Below are 18062 nucleotides of genomic sequence, written 5' to 3'. Positions count from 1 at the left end.
TGGGAGAGAGAACTGGAGTCAGCACACATTTTATGGAGTCAGATGAGGACTGACAGGGAAGCAACTGAATTAGAATCTCAGTCACATTTTTAAAAAAATTATCTTTCATTTAATTTCTTCCATTTTGCAATTTAAAAACTCAAAACATGGAATCCTTGAAAAAAAGGAAGAAGTGCAGCATACTTTAATAAAAAGATTGTGTGTATGTGTTGATTGCTATATTAATCCCAGGGCCAGTATTTTTCCATGCTAGTTGCCTTGCTGTGTTATTGTTAAGTACCTTGGGATGTTTTACTATGTTAAAGGCACTATATAAATGTAAGCAATACTAATTTTGAGGGTCTCCTTTCCTCTCTGCTTGTTTCCCCTTTGGAAATCTTTGTTCCTCTCCCATTCTCTATATCTTCCATTCTCTCTGCCACAGTGCTGCTTTCTGTCTCTGTATGAATCTCATGCTTTCTTGTTGTCATTGTACTTCCTCTCTGCCCCCAACTTCTCTTTGCTTTCTCTTTCTTTTGTATGTCTTAACAGAATTTATCTCTCCCTCTCGCTATCTCTTTACTTGTGTTTCAAATTATGTATGAATCAAGGCCCTGACCTTCTGATAGCTGCAGAAAGTATCTGTTCTATCCTTGGGCACCAAATCACAGCTTTCCTCTTGACGTCAGCATAACGTTGTAACGCTCTTTGAAAAGTTACAGTAATTTCCATTTAGAAGTACTAGTGTAAATGCCTCTCTACAAGTATAATAATTTAGCTTAAATAGTGGATGAAAATTATGTATGCCAAATGTATTCACCTGAATCAATAGTATTGATGTCTCTGTATGCTCTTTTTATTTTATTTGTTCATTGCTGGCAAGGCTAGCATCTATTACCCATTGCTCTTTAGGTGGTGGTGAGAAGGTGAGTTGCCTTCTTGAACCATTGCAGTCCATCTGCTGTTGGTAGGGACTTCCAAAGATTATGACCTAGTGAGGATGATGGAACAGTAATATATTTCCAAGTCAGGATGGTGAGTGACTTGGAGGGGAACTTGCATGTGGTGATGTTCCTATGTGCCTGCTGCCCTTATTCTTCTGAAGGTCGCAGGTTTGAAAGGTGCTCTCGAAGAAGTCTTCCCTAGTTACTGCAGTGCAGTTTGCAGAGCCATGATGTGCTGGTGTTGGAGGAAGGGGTGAATGTTTAATGTGGTGGTTGGGCTGCAAACCAAGCGAGCAGCTTTGTCCTGGATGGTGTTGAGCTTCTTGAGGGTTGTTGGAGCTGCACTCGCCAGGTAGTATTGAGTTAATTCTGCCTTGTAGATGGTGGAAAGGCTTTGGGGAATCAGGTGATGAGTTACTTGCCACAGACTACCCAAAATCTGACCTGCTGTTGTAGCCATGGTATTATGTGGCTGGTCCAGTTGGTCATTGGTGATCCCCAGGTTGTTGATGGTAGAGGATTCAGTAGTGATAATCCTGTTGAATGTCAAGGAGAGGTGGTTAGACACTCTTTCTTGTTCGAAATGATCATTGGCTGGCATTTGTGTGGCACTAATGTTACTTGCCACTTAGCCCAAGCCTGAATATTGTCCAGGTCTTGCATGTGGCCATGGACTGTTTCGTTATCTGAGGAGTTGTGAATGGAAATGAACACTGTGCAATCATCAGTGAACGACCCCACCTCTGATCTTACAATGGGCAGAATATCATTGATAAAGCAGCTGAAGATCTTTGGGCCTAGGACATTGCCCTGAGGAACTCCTGCAGCTGAGATGATTGCCACCACACAACCACAACCATCTTCCTTTGTGCTAGGTGTGACTCCAGCCAGAGGGAATTTTCCCCGATTCCCATTGTCTTCAATTTTACTAGGGTTCCTTGATCCCACACTCAGCCTAATGCTGCCTTGATGTCAAGGGCAGTCACTCACTTAACCTCTGGAATTCAGTTTTTTTTGTCTATGTTTGGACCAAGGCTGTAGTGAGTTCTGGAGTTGAGTGGCCCTAGTGGAACCCAAACTGCGCATCTGTGAGCATGTTATTATTAAGTAAGTGCCACTTGATAGCACCATCAATGACACCTTCCATCACTTGCTGATAATTGAGAGTAGACTGGGGCGGTAATTAGCCTGATTTGTTTTTTGTGGATAGGACATACCTGGGCAATTTTCCACGTTGTCTGATAAGTGCCAGTGTTGTAGCTGTACAGGAACAACTTGGCTAGAGGTGCGGCTAGTTCTGGAGCACAAGTCGTCAGTACTACAGCTAGGATGTTGCCTGGGCCAGTAGCCATTGCTGTATCCAGTATGCTCAGCCATTTCTTAGTATCTTGTAGCGTGAATCAGATTGGCTGAGGACGATCATCTATGATGTTGCGGATGTCATGAGAAGGCAGAGCTAGCTCATCCACTCAGCACTTTTGGCTGAAGATGGTTGCAAAGGCTTCAGTCCTGTCTTTTGCACTGATGTGCTGAGCTCCTCCACCATTGAGGATGCAGATGTTCATAAAGCCTCTTCCTCTGGTTAGTTGTTTAATTGTCCTCCACCACTTGCGACTGGATGTGGCAGGACTGCAGAACTTTGATCTGATCTGTTAGTTGTGGAATTGCTTAGCTCTGTCGATTTCATGTTGTTCTGTTTAGCATGCACATAGTCCTGTATTGAGCTTCACCAGGTTGGCACCTCATTTTTATGTACACCTTGTGCTACTCCTGGTATGTTCTTCTACACTCCTCATTGAAGCAAGATTGATCCCCTGGCTTGTTGGTAGCGATAGAGTGAGGAATATGCCAGGCCCTGAGGTTACAGATCAGGGTGGAATGCAATTCTGCTGATGTTGATGGCCCCACAACACCTCATGAATGCTGGTTTGTAGCTGCTAGCTCAGTTCTGAATCAGTACCAATTAGCACAGTGGTGCCACGCAAGACAATGGAAGGTGTCCTCAGTGTGAAGATGAGACTTTGTCTCCACAGGGGCTATGTGGTGGTCACTTCTACCTATTCGTGGACAGACACATCAGATACAGGTAGATTGATGAGGACGAGGTCAAGCAGATTTTTTCCTTCGTGTTGATTCTCTCCCCACCATCCTCAGGCCCAGTCTGGCAGCTGTGTCCTTTAGGAATTTTTAGAACATTACAGCGCAGTACAGGCCCTTCGGCCCTCGATGTTGCGCCGACCTGTGAAACCATCTGACCTACACTATTCCATTTTCATCCATATGTCTATCCAATGACCACTTAAATGCCCTTAAAGTTGGCGAGTCTACTACTGTTGCAGGCAGGGCGTTCCACACCCCTACTACTCTCTGTGTAAAGAAACTACCTGGACTCGGCCAACTCAGTTAGTTATGGTGCTTTTGAGCCACTCTTGGTGATGGACATTGAAGTCCTCCACCCAGAGTACATTCTGTGCCCTTGCTGCCCTCCGTGCTTCTTTCAAGTAGTGTTCAACATGGAGGAGCACCGATTCATCAGCTGAGGGATGGAGGTAGATGGTAACCAGCAGGAAGTTTCCTGCTGATATTTGTACTTCCCTGTATTTTTGCAACTTTATATTAAATGCCATGCTTTTTTTGTCAATTCAAGGAGTTGCGAAAAAGGACTGTGTCCTTATGGTGCTATATAAATAGTGAAGTTGACAAGTACATCAATCCCTTTTATACAAAAGACCAACACCGTGTACTCTACCCAGTAGCCAGCATGCGGCACCTGGATCTGTGGGTCAACTATTACATCCGGTGGAACCCTTGGTTCAGGCAACAGGTATGTGCTGATCAGAAATGAATAATTATCTCTATTATCTTCTTTGGCCTCCTTATCTCGAGAGACAATGGATAAGCGTCTGGAGGTGGTCAGTGGTTTGTGAAGCAGTGCCTGGAGTGGCTATAAAGGCCAATTCTAGAGTGACAGGCTCTTCCACAGGTGCTGCAGAGAAATTTGTTTGTCGGGCCTGTTACACAGTTGGCTCTCCCCTTGCGCCTCTGTCTTTTTTCCTGCCAACTACTAAGTCTCTTCGACTCGCCACAGTTTAGCCCGGTCTTTATGAACATTGGAAAGCTTTTGAGGGTGAGAGACATCCCATCAAATTGTACATCTTCTCTAGGGAAATACCATGCTTTGCCAGGCACCAACCCATGTGAGATTATAAATTCATCTAATGGGGTGTTGCGGGTAAGCCTATGCTCTACCCTTTGTGGCATGTTCGCACGGAACGCACCATTCTACTACCTTTTTCTTTAAATTACTAAAAGATTATACTTCTGCTGTTGGGTTTCCTTACACCATCTATTGCACTAAGGTGAATTGAAGAGATTCATTGGCTTGGCATGTGTTTTCCTTATGCCTATTTTTTTTTAAATCCCAAATAAATCTACAATATGTTACAGATTTTCACTGACCCCAAGATCTCATCTAAAATGTCTAACTCATTTGTGTGGTGATTTAATTTTAGTAAAACTTGGTTTTCATTTGTTACATTTTGTCCATCAAAATTATACCAGTATGATCCTTTTTTCCTCAATAATCAAGGTTTACGTTACTGGCCTTTCGAAGTGCAGGGCATAGGCTTATCCCTGCAACATCTCATTAATGTTCTGGTATAGAATCATACCAGAAGGACATTCGGCCCATTGTGCTTGTGCTAACTCTTTGAAAGAACTATTTAATTAGTCCCCCTCCTTTGCTCTGTCCGTCTAGCCCTTTAAGTATTTATCCAATTCCTTTTGAAAGTTATTATTGAATCTGCTTCCACCACCCTTTCAGGCAGTGCATTCCAGATCATCATAACTTGTTGGGTTAAAAAAAAATCCTCCTGTCACCTCTAGTCCTTTTGCCTATCACCTTAAATCTGTATTCTTTGGAAACAATTTTTCCTTATTTACTCTTGCCAAAACCGTTCATAATTTTCAACACCTCTATCAAATCTCCTCTTTACCTTTTCTGCTGTATGGAGAGCAATTCCAGTCTCTCCACATAATTGAAGTTCCTCATCCCTGGAGCTGTTCCATTAAATCTCTTCTGGCTTTGACATCCTTCTTAAAATGTGGTGTCCTTAATTGAATATAAGACTCCAGCTGAGGCCTACTAATGTTTTGTAAAATTTAGCTTAACCTCCTTGTTTTTGTACTCTGTGCCTCTATTTATAAAGCCAAGGATCTCGTGCTTTTTTTTAAAACAACTTCTTAATTTGTCCTGCAACCTTCAAAGATTTGTGTACGTGCATCCCCAGGTGTCTCTCTTCCTGCACAACCACCCCCCCCCCCCTTTAAAATTGTGTCGTTTAGTTTATATTGCCACACCTCATTCTTTCTACCAACATTTATTACTTCACACTTCTCTGCATTAAATTTCATCTGTTGCATGTCTGCCCACATCACCAATCTATGTCCTTCTGAAGTTGCTGTCCGCCTCATTGATTACTACCTTTCCAAGTTTTGTGAAATTATGTCCTATATATCCAAATCCAGGTCATTAATATCTATCAAAAAGAGCAATGTTACTAATATCCCTTAGGAACACAACTATATACTTCCTTCAGTCTGGAAAAACTATTCACCACTGTTCTCTGCTTTCTGTTCCTTAACAATTTTATATACATTCTGACACTGTTACTTTAATCCCATGGGCTTTACTTTTGCTTACAGATCTATTATGTGGTACTTTGTCAAAATCCATATACACATCATCAACTGCACTACCCTCACAACCCTCTCCATTACTTTATCAGAGAGCTGAATCAAGTTAGTCAAATGAAGATTTGCCTTTTACAAATCTGTGCTGACTCATTAATTGCTGATACTTTTCCAAGGGCCAATTAATTTTTGTCTCTGGTTATTGTCTCTATATGTTTCCCCACCACTGATGTTTAAAAGGCTTGTAATTTCTGGGTTTATCCCTCATTTGCAATCCTCAGACACACTCCCATATCTACGAAGGACTGAAACGTTATGGCCAGAGCCTCCACAATTTCCATCCATACTTCACTCAGAAATCTAGGATGCATCTCATCCAACTGAGTGACTGCTTTGAGTACTGCCAATCTTTTAAGTACATCTGCTTTAACTATTTATATCCTATTCTCATTGCTGTGTTAACTGTTTCTGTCTGCACAGATGTTGCTGGACCTGATGAGTATTTCCATTATTTTCTGTTTTTATTTCAGATTTCCAGCATCTGCAGTATTTTACCTTTTGAATTAAAATATTTTTTGGTTTTGCACTCTAGTGAAAATACAGTGTAAATTTAATGTAACGTATGTACCCAGAAACAGTACAGAAATTCACAACATTTCTCTTAAAGGGATGCAAGTGTAACTCGTGTTATGTTTGGAATCTGGTCCATCAGTTACTTGGAAACACTATAGGGCAAGGAGCTGAGGAACTGAATCCAAATCCAAATGTTTCAACATTCACCAGAAATGCTAATTTTCAGGGGGAATGAATGCCTGCTTGTTATAGAATGGTGCAGTTTTTTCACATAATAAAATGTTAAATATTTAAGTAACGGTCTTTCCTGTCCCCCCTCTGAGCAGCAGGACCCAGTTCAACAACGATACAAAGAGTTGTTGGTTGTACGAGAGCAGTTACTGAAGAAACTAGAGGAACTGCAGATTTCAGATTCTTCAACAGGAATGCTTCCCCATGTTTCCAATTCACCAACTTCATCTTCACCAGTGCCAGTATCTCCACACTCACAGACAACACTTTGAGATGTACGCATGGAATTCTGAATACTTATAGTACTGATTACTTTAGAGACTCTTAAGAATTCATTTATGCTATACTGCAACGTGTTAAAAGAATGCTGGATAGGGGTGTTGATTTATTTGCATGTTAATACTATAATTCCTCTTTATACAAAAACTGAATTAAAAATATTTTGATAAATGGCATTGTTCTAAATGATGGTTTGGGCCTTAGTTTAAATGGTAGCAGGCTGCCATTTATTTAGGGTTACTGTCCTGCTATTTCTGTTTCAGTCAGTAGTAATGCTGACTTTCTCAATCACTGAATAAAGAAAACTGTGGAATTACTCATCTCAAATCCATATGAGTAGTGAGGGTCTGGAGGACAGCTATCAAGCTTCTTTGGATTACTGCAAGAACTGACCAGGAAATTCTGATTCTACATTACACATTGCATATGTGGCTTGCACTGCAAATTACAGATCGCATACTGCTTCTTACTTTAATGGTGTTGCCTAGTTAATGACGATAGTACTGTAGTATTAATGGAGCTGTAGGGTCAGTGCCAAGCAAAGACATCAGACTAAAAAAATTTTTGAAAACAATATGGGGTGAAATTGATCTTGGGCAGTAGCTCAAACGGGCAATAGCGAATCGGCAGCCAGTTTTAGACCGCACCAGATTCACAATTGCCTCTTACATGCTGCTACCCAAGCTCAATTTCAGCCCTCTGGTGTATTTTTCTGTGACTGTAGATGGTCATTTTCCACCTCCCCCTCTCCCCTTTCCCACCCTCCCCCCCCACCCCCCCATCCAATTAAGTGTTATTATTTTTTTCAGTATCAAAGTCAGGACTTGAATAAAATACGACCAGTTTATTTCTATGAATATTTCATAGTCTGAGTTCCCCTATGTTTTATATGTAGAGTAGAATCTTTTCTTGAATGGAAATGTCTGCCTATGCATAGAGCATTTGCAATAAATCTGATACTCTAGGTAAACACCTGCATTTCTAGTAGGGCTTCCCTGCTTACATAATTGGCCGAAGTATTTTCCCACTCATTTGTGTATTATTTTCCATAAGCTAAAAATGTTATGCATAATTTAAACAAAATTTGGAATAAATTTATTAAACTAGTCAATTATATCTTGAAAATGCTGATTATTTTATTCTCTGTCCCTTTACAGCTATTATACTGACATTAAGTGAATTTACATTTAAGATTTTGTACAAATGTTTTATTTTTACGGGCCAGTAACGAATAATGACCTGATTTTGGAAATGTCTGGCCATCTGAAGCATTTTAGCAGCTATTTATCCTTGGCTTTAATTATTTTGCCTCCTCATAGCTATGGATCTGAAAATAACACAGTAGGGCTCAAACACTGGCCTTCATGAACCTGAAAATTACTGTTGGCACAGTTAATATGTTTGCCAAACAGGTGTCTGATATTTTACCAGAGGTATTAATCCATTTAAAATCACCATGTAAATATCTGCATTGAAATAGTGGACAAGGGAATGCCATTAATCATACCAACAATAATCTGTAGACTTTAGCTCCCAGTTCCCTAGTGTCACGTGTGTTTTCTTGTAAAATGCAATTTTTTAGCTTAACGTTCCTTTCGGTAACGTACATAGGCTTGTTTACACTTTTGGCCATCTATTTGTTCCAATCAGTTTATATCAGCCAAATTTGATATGAACACTGTTTTAGGAATGTCATACTTATTATGCAAGGGCCATTTGTTTTGGAGGTTTTTTTTCCATGTATCTTTGGCACAAAATTTAAATTGTCAGCACTCACACGAGTAAGAGGGATGTGAATACTTGACAACTTGCTTTCGGCTGGCAGTTCACTTCAGTACTGGGAGAGTGCTGCATTGTTGAAAGTGTTTGGAAGAGACATTAAATCAAGATCTCATCGACCAGCTCATGGACATAAAAGATCCCATGGCACTATCCTAAGAGCAGTAGGGGAATTCTTCTGATGTCTTGGTCAACACTCCTCGTCAACCAGCACCAGTAAACCACAACATAATTTGGTCATTCATACCTTTGCTGTTTGTGGCACCTTGTTTAATTGCAAAATTTTACATGCATTGCAGTAATTGCACTTCAAAAAGTAATTAATTGGCTCTGAAGTACTTTGGGACATCCTGAGGACATAACACACTATAAAAATGCAAATTTCTTTCAAATTTATTACAAATTGAGCTGATTTAGACATTCTTCAAAATGGGTACATTATCCTATTCAAATTCTCGAAGTCTTAATTGAATTTAGATGCTTCCTGGTTTCTTCCATTTACACCTTATTCCATTGCACAAGGGAAACCAGTTCAGAGAGAAATCATGTTTGGCTTTACGGAAAATTTACGTACATATGAATTTGTTGAGTTTCTACTCTACTTTTTAAACTTGGTTATACTGAAGCCTATTGAAAGCTATTGAACTTTCGTTGGATTTGGCTGATAGCTGTGGGTCATAAATGGATCATTGCAATTGTTTTAGTTTATGTCCTGAATGTAAATATGGCCTCTGTCGTAATCTGAACATGAAATCAAATGAGATATTTCAGTGCTGAAAATTTGACATACATCACTGCTATAGGTCTGATTTAACCAGTAGTTCAAACATTTGCACTTATCAGAGCTGTGTATGCTGAGAGACTGGTGTAGATGACAATCATAAGGGAAGAGCTTGGTCAGTTGAAATCCTTGCCATTGTCCTACATCTGGTTGTAAAGTCTGGTTGCTCCCTGAATTTTCTGTTGCACGTGATTATTTGTGGGGATAGCACATTTTCTTACATTTTTGGTTTCGTCAGGCCTCCTGTCAATCAATACCTCAGTTAAAAATGCTTTAAAAAGAAATTTGAATTCAAAGCTCGGAAACTGTAATTGGTTTTAGATATTCAGTAATGAGTGTTTGCAATGCCTACTCTGTGTCTTAATACCATTAATAAGTTATGGATTGTTAAGCATTCCATTTTTTGCAATATTCTTCACAAGAATATTACAAAATAACGGAATTCCAGACTGGTTAAACTATTTTGTTTTGTTGGCTGATCTGTATCTTGGAACATTTTTCCTTTCACTTCATTTAAGTAGCAAACTGTCACAGCCAAAGGTCTTTATTCTATGGGCTATGAAGCGTTCGTAATTAAAGAAAGATGAAATAAATTTACATGCTGACAGATTAAACTGTCACGTTAAGGCTGATGCTCACAGAATCTGCTGATCTTTACAAATTATATTTTGTGGCCAAACAGCGTTGCTGTCCGATTTCTTACCATTTGGTATTCGGATGTTTCTCCGGCTTGTTGAAGGTCTGAATTACTGGTCTGGTATATAATAAGTTTAACCACAAGAAGTGGAAAATTTGAACGGACATTTCCGGTGTGCTGCACATATTGCATTACGACTACTGACTGTATTCATTTTGTTTAATGTTGCTGCCCTCAGAGAAAACACTTTCCCTTGAAACGGGTGTCTGGTGAAACATGGGCTTTTGTAACTGCAAATATATGGAAATAAATTATATTTCTAAAGGGTACTCGGGGATTGATGAGATACAGTACATTTTGCAGGGGTGAAAGGTTCATAAGGATTAGAGGCCCTTCTTCTGAATATGATGTAACCCATTGTTAATCTCTATTGAGCGTCCTGTTTTACCATAACTGTACACGTAAATTCCAAAATGTTCCATAAAAGTAACAAGAATCCTCTTTAATAGTCATTAAAACCATTTTCGTGACCGCTAATTGCGATCACCAATTATGATACAATAAGTAAATTACAGCACTTGCGTCTATTATTACAGTTTTTAAAAAATCTCAGACTTCACACTTGTGGTTTAAACATAGTTTGATCTAAATGCAGTCTTCATTTTGTTTCTGTAAGTCGGTGTCATTTTTGTGTCTGTCTCAGATTTACTTGACAAGGCTTTGCCACTACAGAGTGGACCAGAAACAACCTGCAAAGGGGTGAAATTCCTGCATTCGTTAATTCTAGTGAAAATTATGACTTCTCTGTTTTAAGAATGTAGCATTATACTCTGACAATTTTGTAAACATTATCCTTTTAGGAATTTCACCCTCGCTGGTATGTAGCATTTGTATCTTGTCCATATGTTTTTTGATTATATTTAATTATGCTCAGGATATTTGCCTTTAAACTAGCATTCTTTTTCCCCACCACATCTGCATTTTCTGAACGCTGCACAGATTTTATGAGGGGACAACATTACTCATGATAAAGACATAAATGTTATACAGTAAGCAAAGATAAATAATGGAACATGGACTAAAATAATAGTCTCAACTTTTCACAAGCCTTGTATACATTGCTTTGACAAATTGATTATAATTAAACAGTATATAAAATTGATCTGTGTTGTATGTTTGCCCTGTACAGTCAAATATGCTACTGTCTGGTTATTGTGAAATAAAACCATTACATAATGTAATATATCTTTCTTCAGATGTTCTAATATTTCTGCTAACATATTAAACACTAATTTCTGTCATCGGTATTTTTTTTTAAATTTTGTCCGCAATTCTCCTCATTACACTTCAGATACCACAAAGCATCAAGTGCTTGTGTTGTACTCTTTATTTGTTATAAACAAACAAATACAGAAATTTGCAAATGAACTGGAAAACTCTTTAAGGCACAGAATATACCAGAGCTACAGGCTGCAGCTTTTTAATGAATCACATGATTACAATTTTCAACCTTAAGTAAACAGAAGTGAATTAATTAAACAGTAATAGAATATTGTAGCCTTACATTGGCCGTGAAATTTAATAAGTCCTGAGATGTATAATTAACCCGTGTTCGTTGCTTCCAATTCAGGCAGCACGTAAACCTTGTGCTACCAGCTCGTTTACAAGATTGCAACGTGTGCTGAGTGGCTGCGCCCAAGAGGCCGGTGGGGTGCAAAATTGAGGGGTGAGCGTGAGTTCACGCTAGCCTGTGCTGCTTAATGTCAGCCTGCACCTTTTAAAGGGGAGGTGCATTTTGTCTGCAGCAGGTGCCGAAGTCATTCTAGAGTGAGTTTTCCCCCAAGAAAGAGACAACAATGACCATATGGCAGAAAGCATGTTTTCAATGAAGTTCCAGTTCCGTTGAAGGGTCACTGACCCGAAACGTTAACTCTGCTTCTCTTTCCACATGCTGCCAGACCTGCTGAGTGGTTCCAGCATTTCTTGTTTTTATTTCAGATTTCCAGCATCCGCAGTATTTTGCTTTTATTATAGCATGTTTACAAGGTTTTGCGATGCAGCACTGGAAGCTTTAGTGCAGGAGGTGGCCAGGAGCAGAGCCCTCTATCGACAGGAGACCCTCCAGCCGGACACTGAAGGCAGTGAAAGCAGATAACTGCCAGCAGTCAAGCCCTGAGGACCTGGATGCAGTGCTGCACGAAGTTCAATGACTTCATACGAGTGGTCAATGTAAGTGAATCTACGTTCAAATGCCATATCCTACCAAGTGCACCACTAGCCTCAACCACTAAATTGACCATACCCCCATCACTTACCTACCAACAATCTCTATCAGCCATGACTCATCTCACCTTCATGGCTTCACCTCACCCTCACAGTGAATACTACTGTATGCATCACATCCATACCCCTCAGTTTGCACTCACTGCTAGCTGGTCAATTATGACAGACATCACCCAAACGGATTGCACCACGCTCACTGACACTTTCCTCTTGTAGGACAAGGTGGTGCACTACCCAGGCAGCAGCATAACTAGCAGGTAACAGCCACAACTGCATATCCTGTCCCCTGGAGCAGACTGTGCTTGCCATCATTGGAGCGGCCGTGGCTAGAGGTGGGTCTAAAAGCATCAAAGGTGATGGTATTCTCAGAGCTAATCCTCCTTACATCCCACTTCCCCTTCGTCCCACACTCATGATATACAGGCTGCAGATGGTGTAAGCATGCACATCTTAGTTTCCTCCCTCTCCTCACCACAATCCTACCCTTGTGCCTTTCTTTCAGATACCCAAGAACTGTAGCTTGCCCAGGCAGTGATGCAGAAACAAGATATATAAGAGGAAGAAGAGACTGATGATGAAACACCGTCACTTACGCTCTCACTCGCAGGCACCAGCTCAGATATTGACACCGTGTACTTTAGATGCTAGCTTAAAGACAGGATCTGCATGTACTGAGACACCTGATACATGTGGCACACAGTCAGGGCAGGGGCCAGCTTGCCAGAACATAGGTTGCACATGAGTTTTGCTCCAGAGAACTCGAATGAATACATCGATGGTATGCTATACAGAGAAAGGGTAATGGGTATGTGCATACAAATACCTAGTACATTGGCAGACCTGGAATGCACGAGGGTGGTTGGCATTTTTACAGAATTTGGATGGTTTGATAAAGTTGCTTTGGAATGTTTAGAGCGGTCCAGGCAGTAGAGGAGTTGCTTAAGCATTCTGATGGTCTGTTCAATACATATTTAATGGTAGCATAGCTCTTGTTATACGAATACTACCCATTTGTGTGTGGGTTGTGCACCAGAGTTGTGAGACAAGTGGTCAGTGGATAGCTCGTATCACCTAATCACTCTCTTTCTTATCATGTTGGCTTAAATGCTGATGGTACAGCAGACTGGCACAGAATAAAGGCATCACGACTGCTGCCAGGATACTGGGCATTGACCTGTATGTTGTATTGAGTATGGTCGCACACCAGCTGGACATTGAGGGAGTGGAGCCCTTTGCACTCGTCGTACATCTCTAAATTTACATGTGATGCCCGTAAAGTGACGTGCATGCAGTTATCGGCACCCAACACCATCGGAAAGTCTTCTGCCCTGGTGAGGCCATGTGCATGCTCTGCCAATAGCTTCCCTCTAACAAGAGAAAATGCAATGTATTCCCCTCTCTACAAAAAGAGCTTCAGTGACCTCCCTTACACAGCAATGGAAGGCGAACTGTGAGATGTTGGAGATATCACGTATTGCAGCCTGGAAGGAACCTGATGCAAAGATGATGAAAGCCACAGTCACTTATACAACCACTGGTAATGCTGTCCTTGCACTGCTCTGAGGTTGCAGGTCTGTCTGCAATAGGTGATGTCAGTGAGCACTTCCTTCGTGAAAAGGAGATGTTGTGCGACCTGATCCTTGCTGAGGATGAGATAGGAGAAATGCTCCCTGAAGACTCTGGGTGGACATGGCCTCTTACTGAGAACCCTTATCCCACTCCTCCTCCCTTTTCGAGCAGCTTGTCCTCTGTGTCGCCTCTCCTCATTTCCCCTATCATACTGCAGGTTAAGGGGGATAGAAACTACAGCACCAATAACTGGAAGCAAGTGTTGTGAGTAGAACCCTTGAAGTAAGAACCAAGGCCATCACCACATGTCACACCATTCCCTGTAGACATCACCAACTTTATATAACAGTACAAGCCACCAAACACCTCTACTAACTCAGCACCAGTCAATAGAAATCAATAAACAATTAATCTGAAAGTGCTTGAGATCCCTTCAAATAGTGTTGGTAGTGGAGTGGGTTGGGTAATTGCAGTGTCCTTCCTGCTGCTGAACACGTTCAGCTCTGCAAGATTAAGAGGGAGGTGTTGGAGCGTTCAGGTTGAAAATGGCACCGCTAGAGTTGAATCAATGTTACACACTGACTGATGTCACTGCTTACTCTGCATTCTTCTGGCGTACGCTGCTAGAGTCTATGCTAACGACCTGCCCAAAATGGCGTCTGCCATGGCCAGCACCAGAAGTGTGTGTGCGTGGCACGGATATCATTCTGGACCTGAAACCTCACCTGTTACAGGTGCTACATAATTGAATTTTGCGGCCATTGTGTTTTACATGATATAACATTTGTGGCCTGACTTCCTGTGACCTATGGGAGCTTTGCATTCACATTGATAGTATATATAGCTTAGCACATGTCCATTGCACACTAGACATTGCACTGTTGCAGATGTAAAACAATTTCTTTTTTCTGAAAATAAACTCAATCATTGTCAAAGAGCTTGAAATTTACAACCTGCAAAATTTCTTACTAAGTAATAAACTCATTGATTTGAATCATTTACTCAAGTTGGACTTTGTGGTCTGAAAGTGACACCGCTCCGTTTTGGCAGTGGAGTAATGCATTGTGCATTACATGGTATAATACTCCTACCATTATAAAATTAGCAATAATACAGTTTACCATGAGCAATGCCACAGAAGATTGCTAGTAGCATCGAAAATTATATAAAGTGAGGCTTACTTGGCTTCGCATGGTGTTATGTAGTGGGTGTATTACCTATGGTTAAGTACTCAACTGGTCAACAAGAACAAGATGTGATTTTTCCAGAATATGATATGGAACTTAAATCATAAATAATGTTTGATAAAGTTCCCCCTCACTATGGCTTATGGTTAGCTGCAGTGCGTGGCCCAGTCCATGCGAATTAACATATCAGCAATAATTGGGGTTCGGCAGCTGGCTTCATTGCCAATGGGAATGGTTCCCTTTTCTGTTGCCTATTTTTATGAAAGAGCTTCTGTTTTTGTTAAACATATTTTTTTGCAAAATTCATAGTCAAACTGAAGAAATGTTGGACCAGCTTTTTCCAAGAGGATCATCAAGAGGACTGGTTTGACGACAACAGTTCTGATGAAAGGTCACTGACCTGAAACATTAATTTTGCTTCTCTCTCCATAGGTGCTGCCAGATCTGCTGAGTATTTCCAGCACTTTTTGTTTTTATTTGATAACAACAGTTAGTGATTATCACATGACTCAAGTTAAACATAGAACAACAACCCTGTAATTGGGGAAGATGTGTGCAGAGAAGTGACAGGTCAGAAGGTGGAATTTCTGTTTCTGATTGTTCTTTTGAATTGTTTGGAGTTGGTTGGAGAAGAGAACTTCCAAAGAGAAGAGAAGAAATAAAAAGGGAAAGAGCTTCCAAAGAGAGAAGAGAATTCCCAAGAAAGGAGAGAAGACCCAACCCAGTTCAGCTTTCCAGCACCTTTCTAAAAGACCCTGAGAAGTCCACTGTGTCAACTCATCTTGTCTCCTGTGTTTGAAGAAAAGCCTGCTAAATTAATTCTCAACACCGCCTGAAAAGAACTGTTCTTAAAGATCCCAGTGATTCGTCTACATGTACTCAAAGGCCAGACTGTATGCCAATTTTGGAATACAACATATCTCATCTGCTGTTTTCTTCAATAATGGGCAAGTATTTTTTGTCTATAACAGAACTTTGAACAAAAATCCCTTTCAATCATTAAACTATACAGTGGCTGCCTAGGGAGGATAGGATTGAGCTTGACTGATTTCTTTATTATTGAATAACGTGCCAATACTCATTGTCTAAGCTTGACATGAAGAATGATGATTTTGACAAGAACAATTTGTATTTATGTAACACCTTTAATGGAGAAAAACATTGCATGATGCTTCACAGAGATGGAAGGACAATTGACACTCAGCCAAGGAAGGAGAGATTAATTAGGAAAGATGGACAAAAGTTTGGTCAAAGGAGGACGGGGCAGACTTCAGGGAATGAATTTTAAACTGTGAGCTGCAGATGATTAACAGGATGGTCACCAATGGTGGACAAAGAAAGGAGATACACAAGACCAGAATTGGGGGCGGTGAGGAGTTGCAGGGCTCGAGGAAGTTACAGAAGTAGGGAGGAGTAAGACAATGGAGGGATTTTAATAAAAAAGGATAAGAACTTTAAATTTGGCTCCCAGTGTCTTAATGCTTTGTTACAACCAGGTGAGAAAGGGGTCTCGGAGTTCCCTCTCAATCTTCACCTGGTCTTACTGTAACAGGGTTTAATTTTAAACACACCATGTTTTTAGTTCCCCCTTGGTGAATCCTTGTTCACTGCTTTCCAATTGTAAGGCAAAGAAACCAGCCAAACCTGTTTTCTTCGGTTTAAAGAAGAAAAATTGAACTTTATTAAAGTTAAACTCTAATTCAGTTAATGCCTACGGATACGTGATGTGCCCACGCTAGCTTGCATACGCAATACACACATGCAGATAGAGACAGAAAAGAGCAGAAGAAATAAAATAAAATAAAAAAAGTTTGAGGCAATATCTGATGATGGTTTTGGTTATTGTTCTTCGAGCTTGCTGTAGAGTCCTTGATTGTAGGTAGGTCTTGATTTTCGTTGGGGCCCAGTATTCTTCTTAAATCTTGTTCGTTGTAGGCGACTTTTCTCTCTTGAGGTTTACATGTCTTCAGTGGGTCCAGAGGCTTGTGAGAAAGAGATGGGAGCAGACTGGAGAGGTCTTCCCAGTCCGGGAACAAACAGTCTCTCTGAGTTCAAACTGTCTGTACAAAAAACTCCCCAAGTTGGCCAGCAGGTTAGTCACATGACCAACTGGTGTAACCACTTCTGTGTTTGTGGATTCTCTTGTCCTAGCAGACCCTGGAATTTCTCCTTTTACACACAATACCTGGTGATCAAACTCCATTTTAGGATTAGTGGATAAGGGAAGTAACCTCTCTTGTCCCAATTGGTATGCAAATGTCCTCCAGCCAGGTGCCCGGCAGCCCTTGTAACAAGCCTTCCCTTCTTCCTAGAAAGAATTTGAAATTTAATGTCCACATGGCAAAATTAATATGCCTCATTCTTGGCAGGTGGGGACCCAGCATGACAGCTTCAATGAGCCTAGGCAGGGATAGAGGTGGGTGATGTAAGCAATATTGGCGCCTGTACAACTGTCCCACAAGATTCATGCCTTCAGGATTCAGAGGACCCAAACCACACAGAAAAAGTAGAAGGATTCTTAATGATATAGTCTATAGCTATAGGGTTGCCTATCAGTGAGGTTTATTTTTCCATTATTTCATACAAAAATGTTTCCTCTATGTGCTTGAGTCCATGTTAGTAATGGGTGAAATGATTAGCCATTCAGACTAACAAGTATGTACATGTAGGTGATAGGGGAAGCCACCAAATAGTGAACTGAATGGATTATGTGTAACTTGTCACAGTATGACGTGTTTAATCAGGTTAGCTGCATTGTGGTGTTTGATAGTAGCACGAGGGATAAAAAGGAGGGAGGTATATATATTACACAAAATAACAGATGTTCAGATGAACTAAGTATATGAGTTTTTAAACTGAAAACTTGATAATTTTTTTCCGAAAATATACTTTATTCATAAAATTTGTGAAAATACATTATGCAAGAGTTGTCAGGCAAACCCCGCCCCACCCACCTGCCAAGACTCAGGCACACATTATTTCGCCACATGAACATTAAAACGTAAAATTGCAAGACACTGACTGGAAGGACATTTGCATAGTACTATCAGTGTTGGAACAATGGGGACGCAGCCGTTGCTTCCCCAATACACAGAAGAAGTGGTCAGAGCAAGAGTGAGACCCGGAGA

The 18062-nt window shown here is 40.6% G+C and overlaps 1 protein-coding gene across 3 annotated transcripts in view; it reads left to right on the top strand.

The window, feature by feature from the left end:
- Positions 1-11136, top strand: part of mtm1 (myotubularin 1) — a 161939-nt gene extending 150803 nt beyond the window's left edge. For all 3 annotated transcript variants that reach the window (XM_068047162.1, XM_068047163.1, XM_068047164.1), the window contains 2 exons: positions 3571-3747; positions 6515-11136. In XM_068047162.1, coding sequence (XP_067903263.1) covers positions 3571-3747; positions 6515-6691 — 354 coding nt within the window. In that variant the 3' untranslated portion in view covers positions 6692-11136. The remainder of the gene's footprint in view (positions 1-3570; positions 3748-6514) is intronic.
- Positions 11137-18062: the final 6926 nt, after the last annotated feature.

Source organism: Heterodontus francisci, chromosome 15 (genome assembly GCF_036365525.1).
Source record: "Heterodontus francisci isolate sHetFra1 chromosome 15, sHetFra1.hap1, whole genome shotgun sequence".
Lineage (NCBI taxonomy): Eukaryota > Metazoa > Chordata > Chondrichthyes > Heterodontiformes > Heterodontidae > Heterodontus > Heterodontus francisci.
Note: the sequence above shows the minus strand (reverse complement) of the source record. Positions and strands in the feature narration are given on the sequence as shown.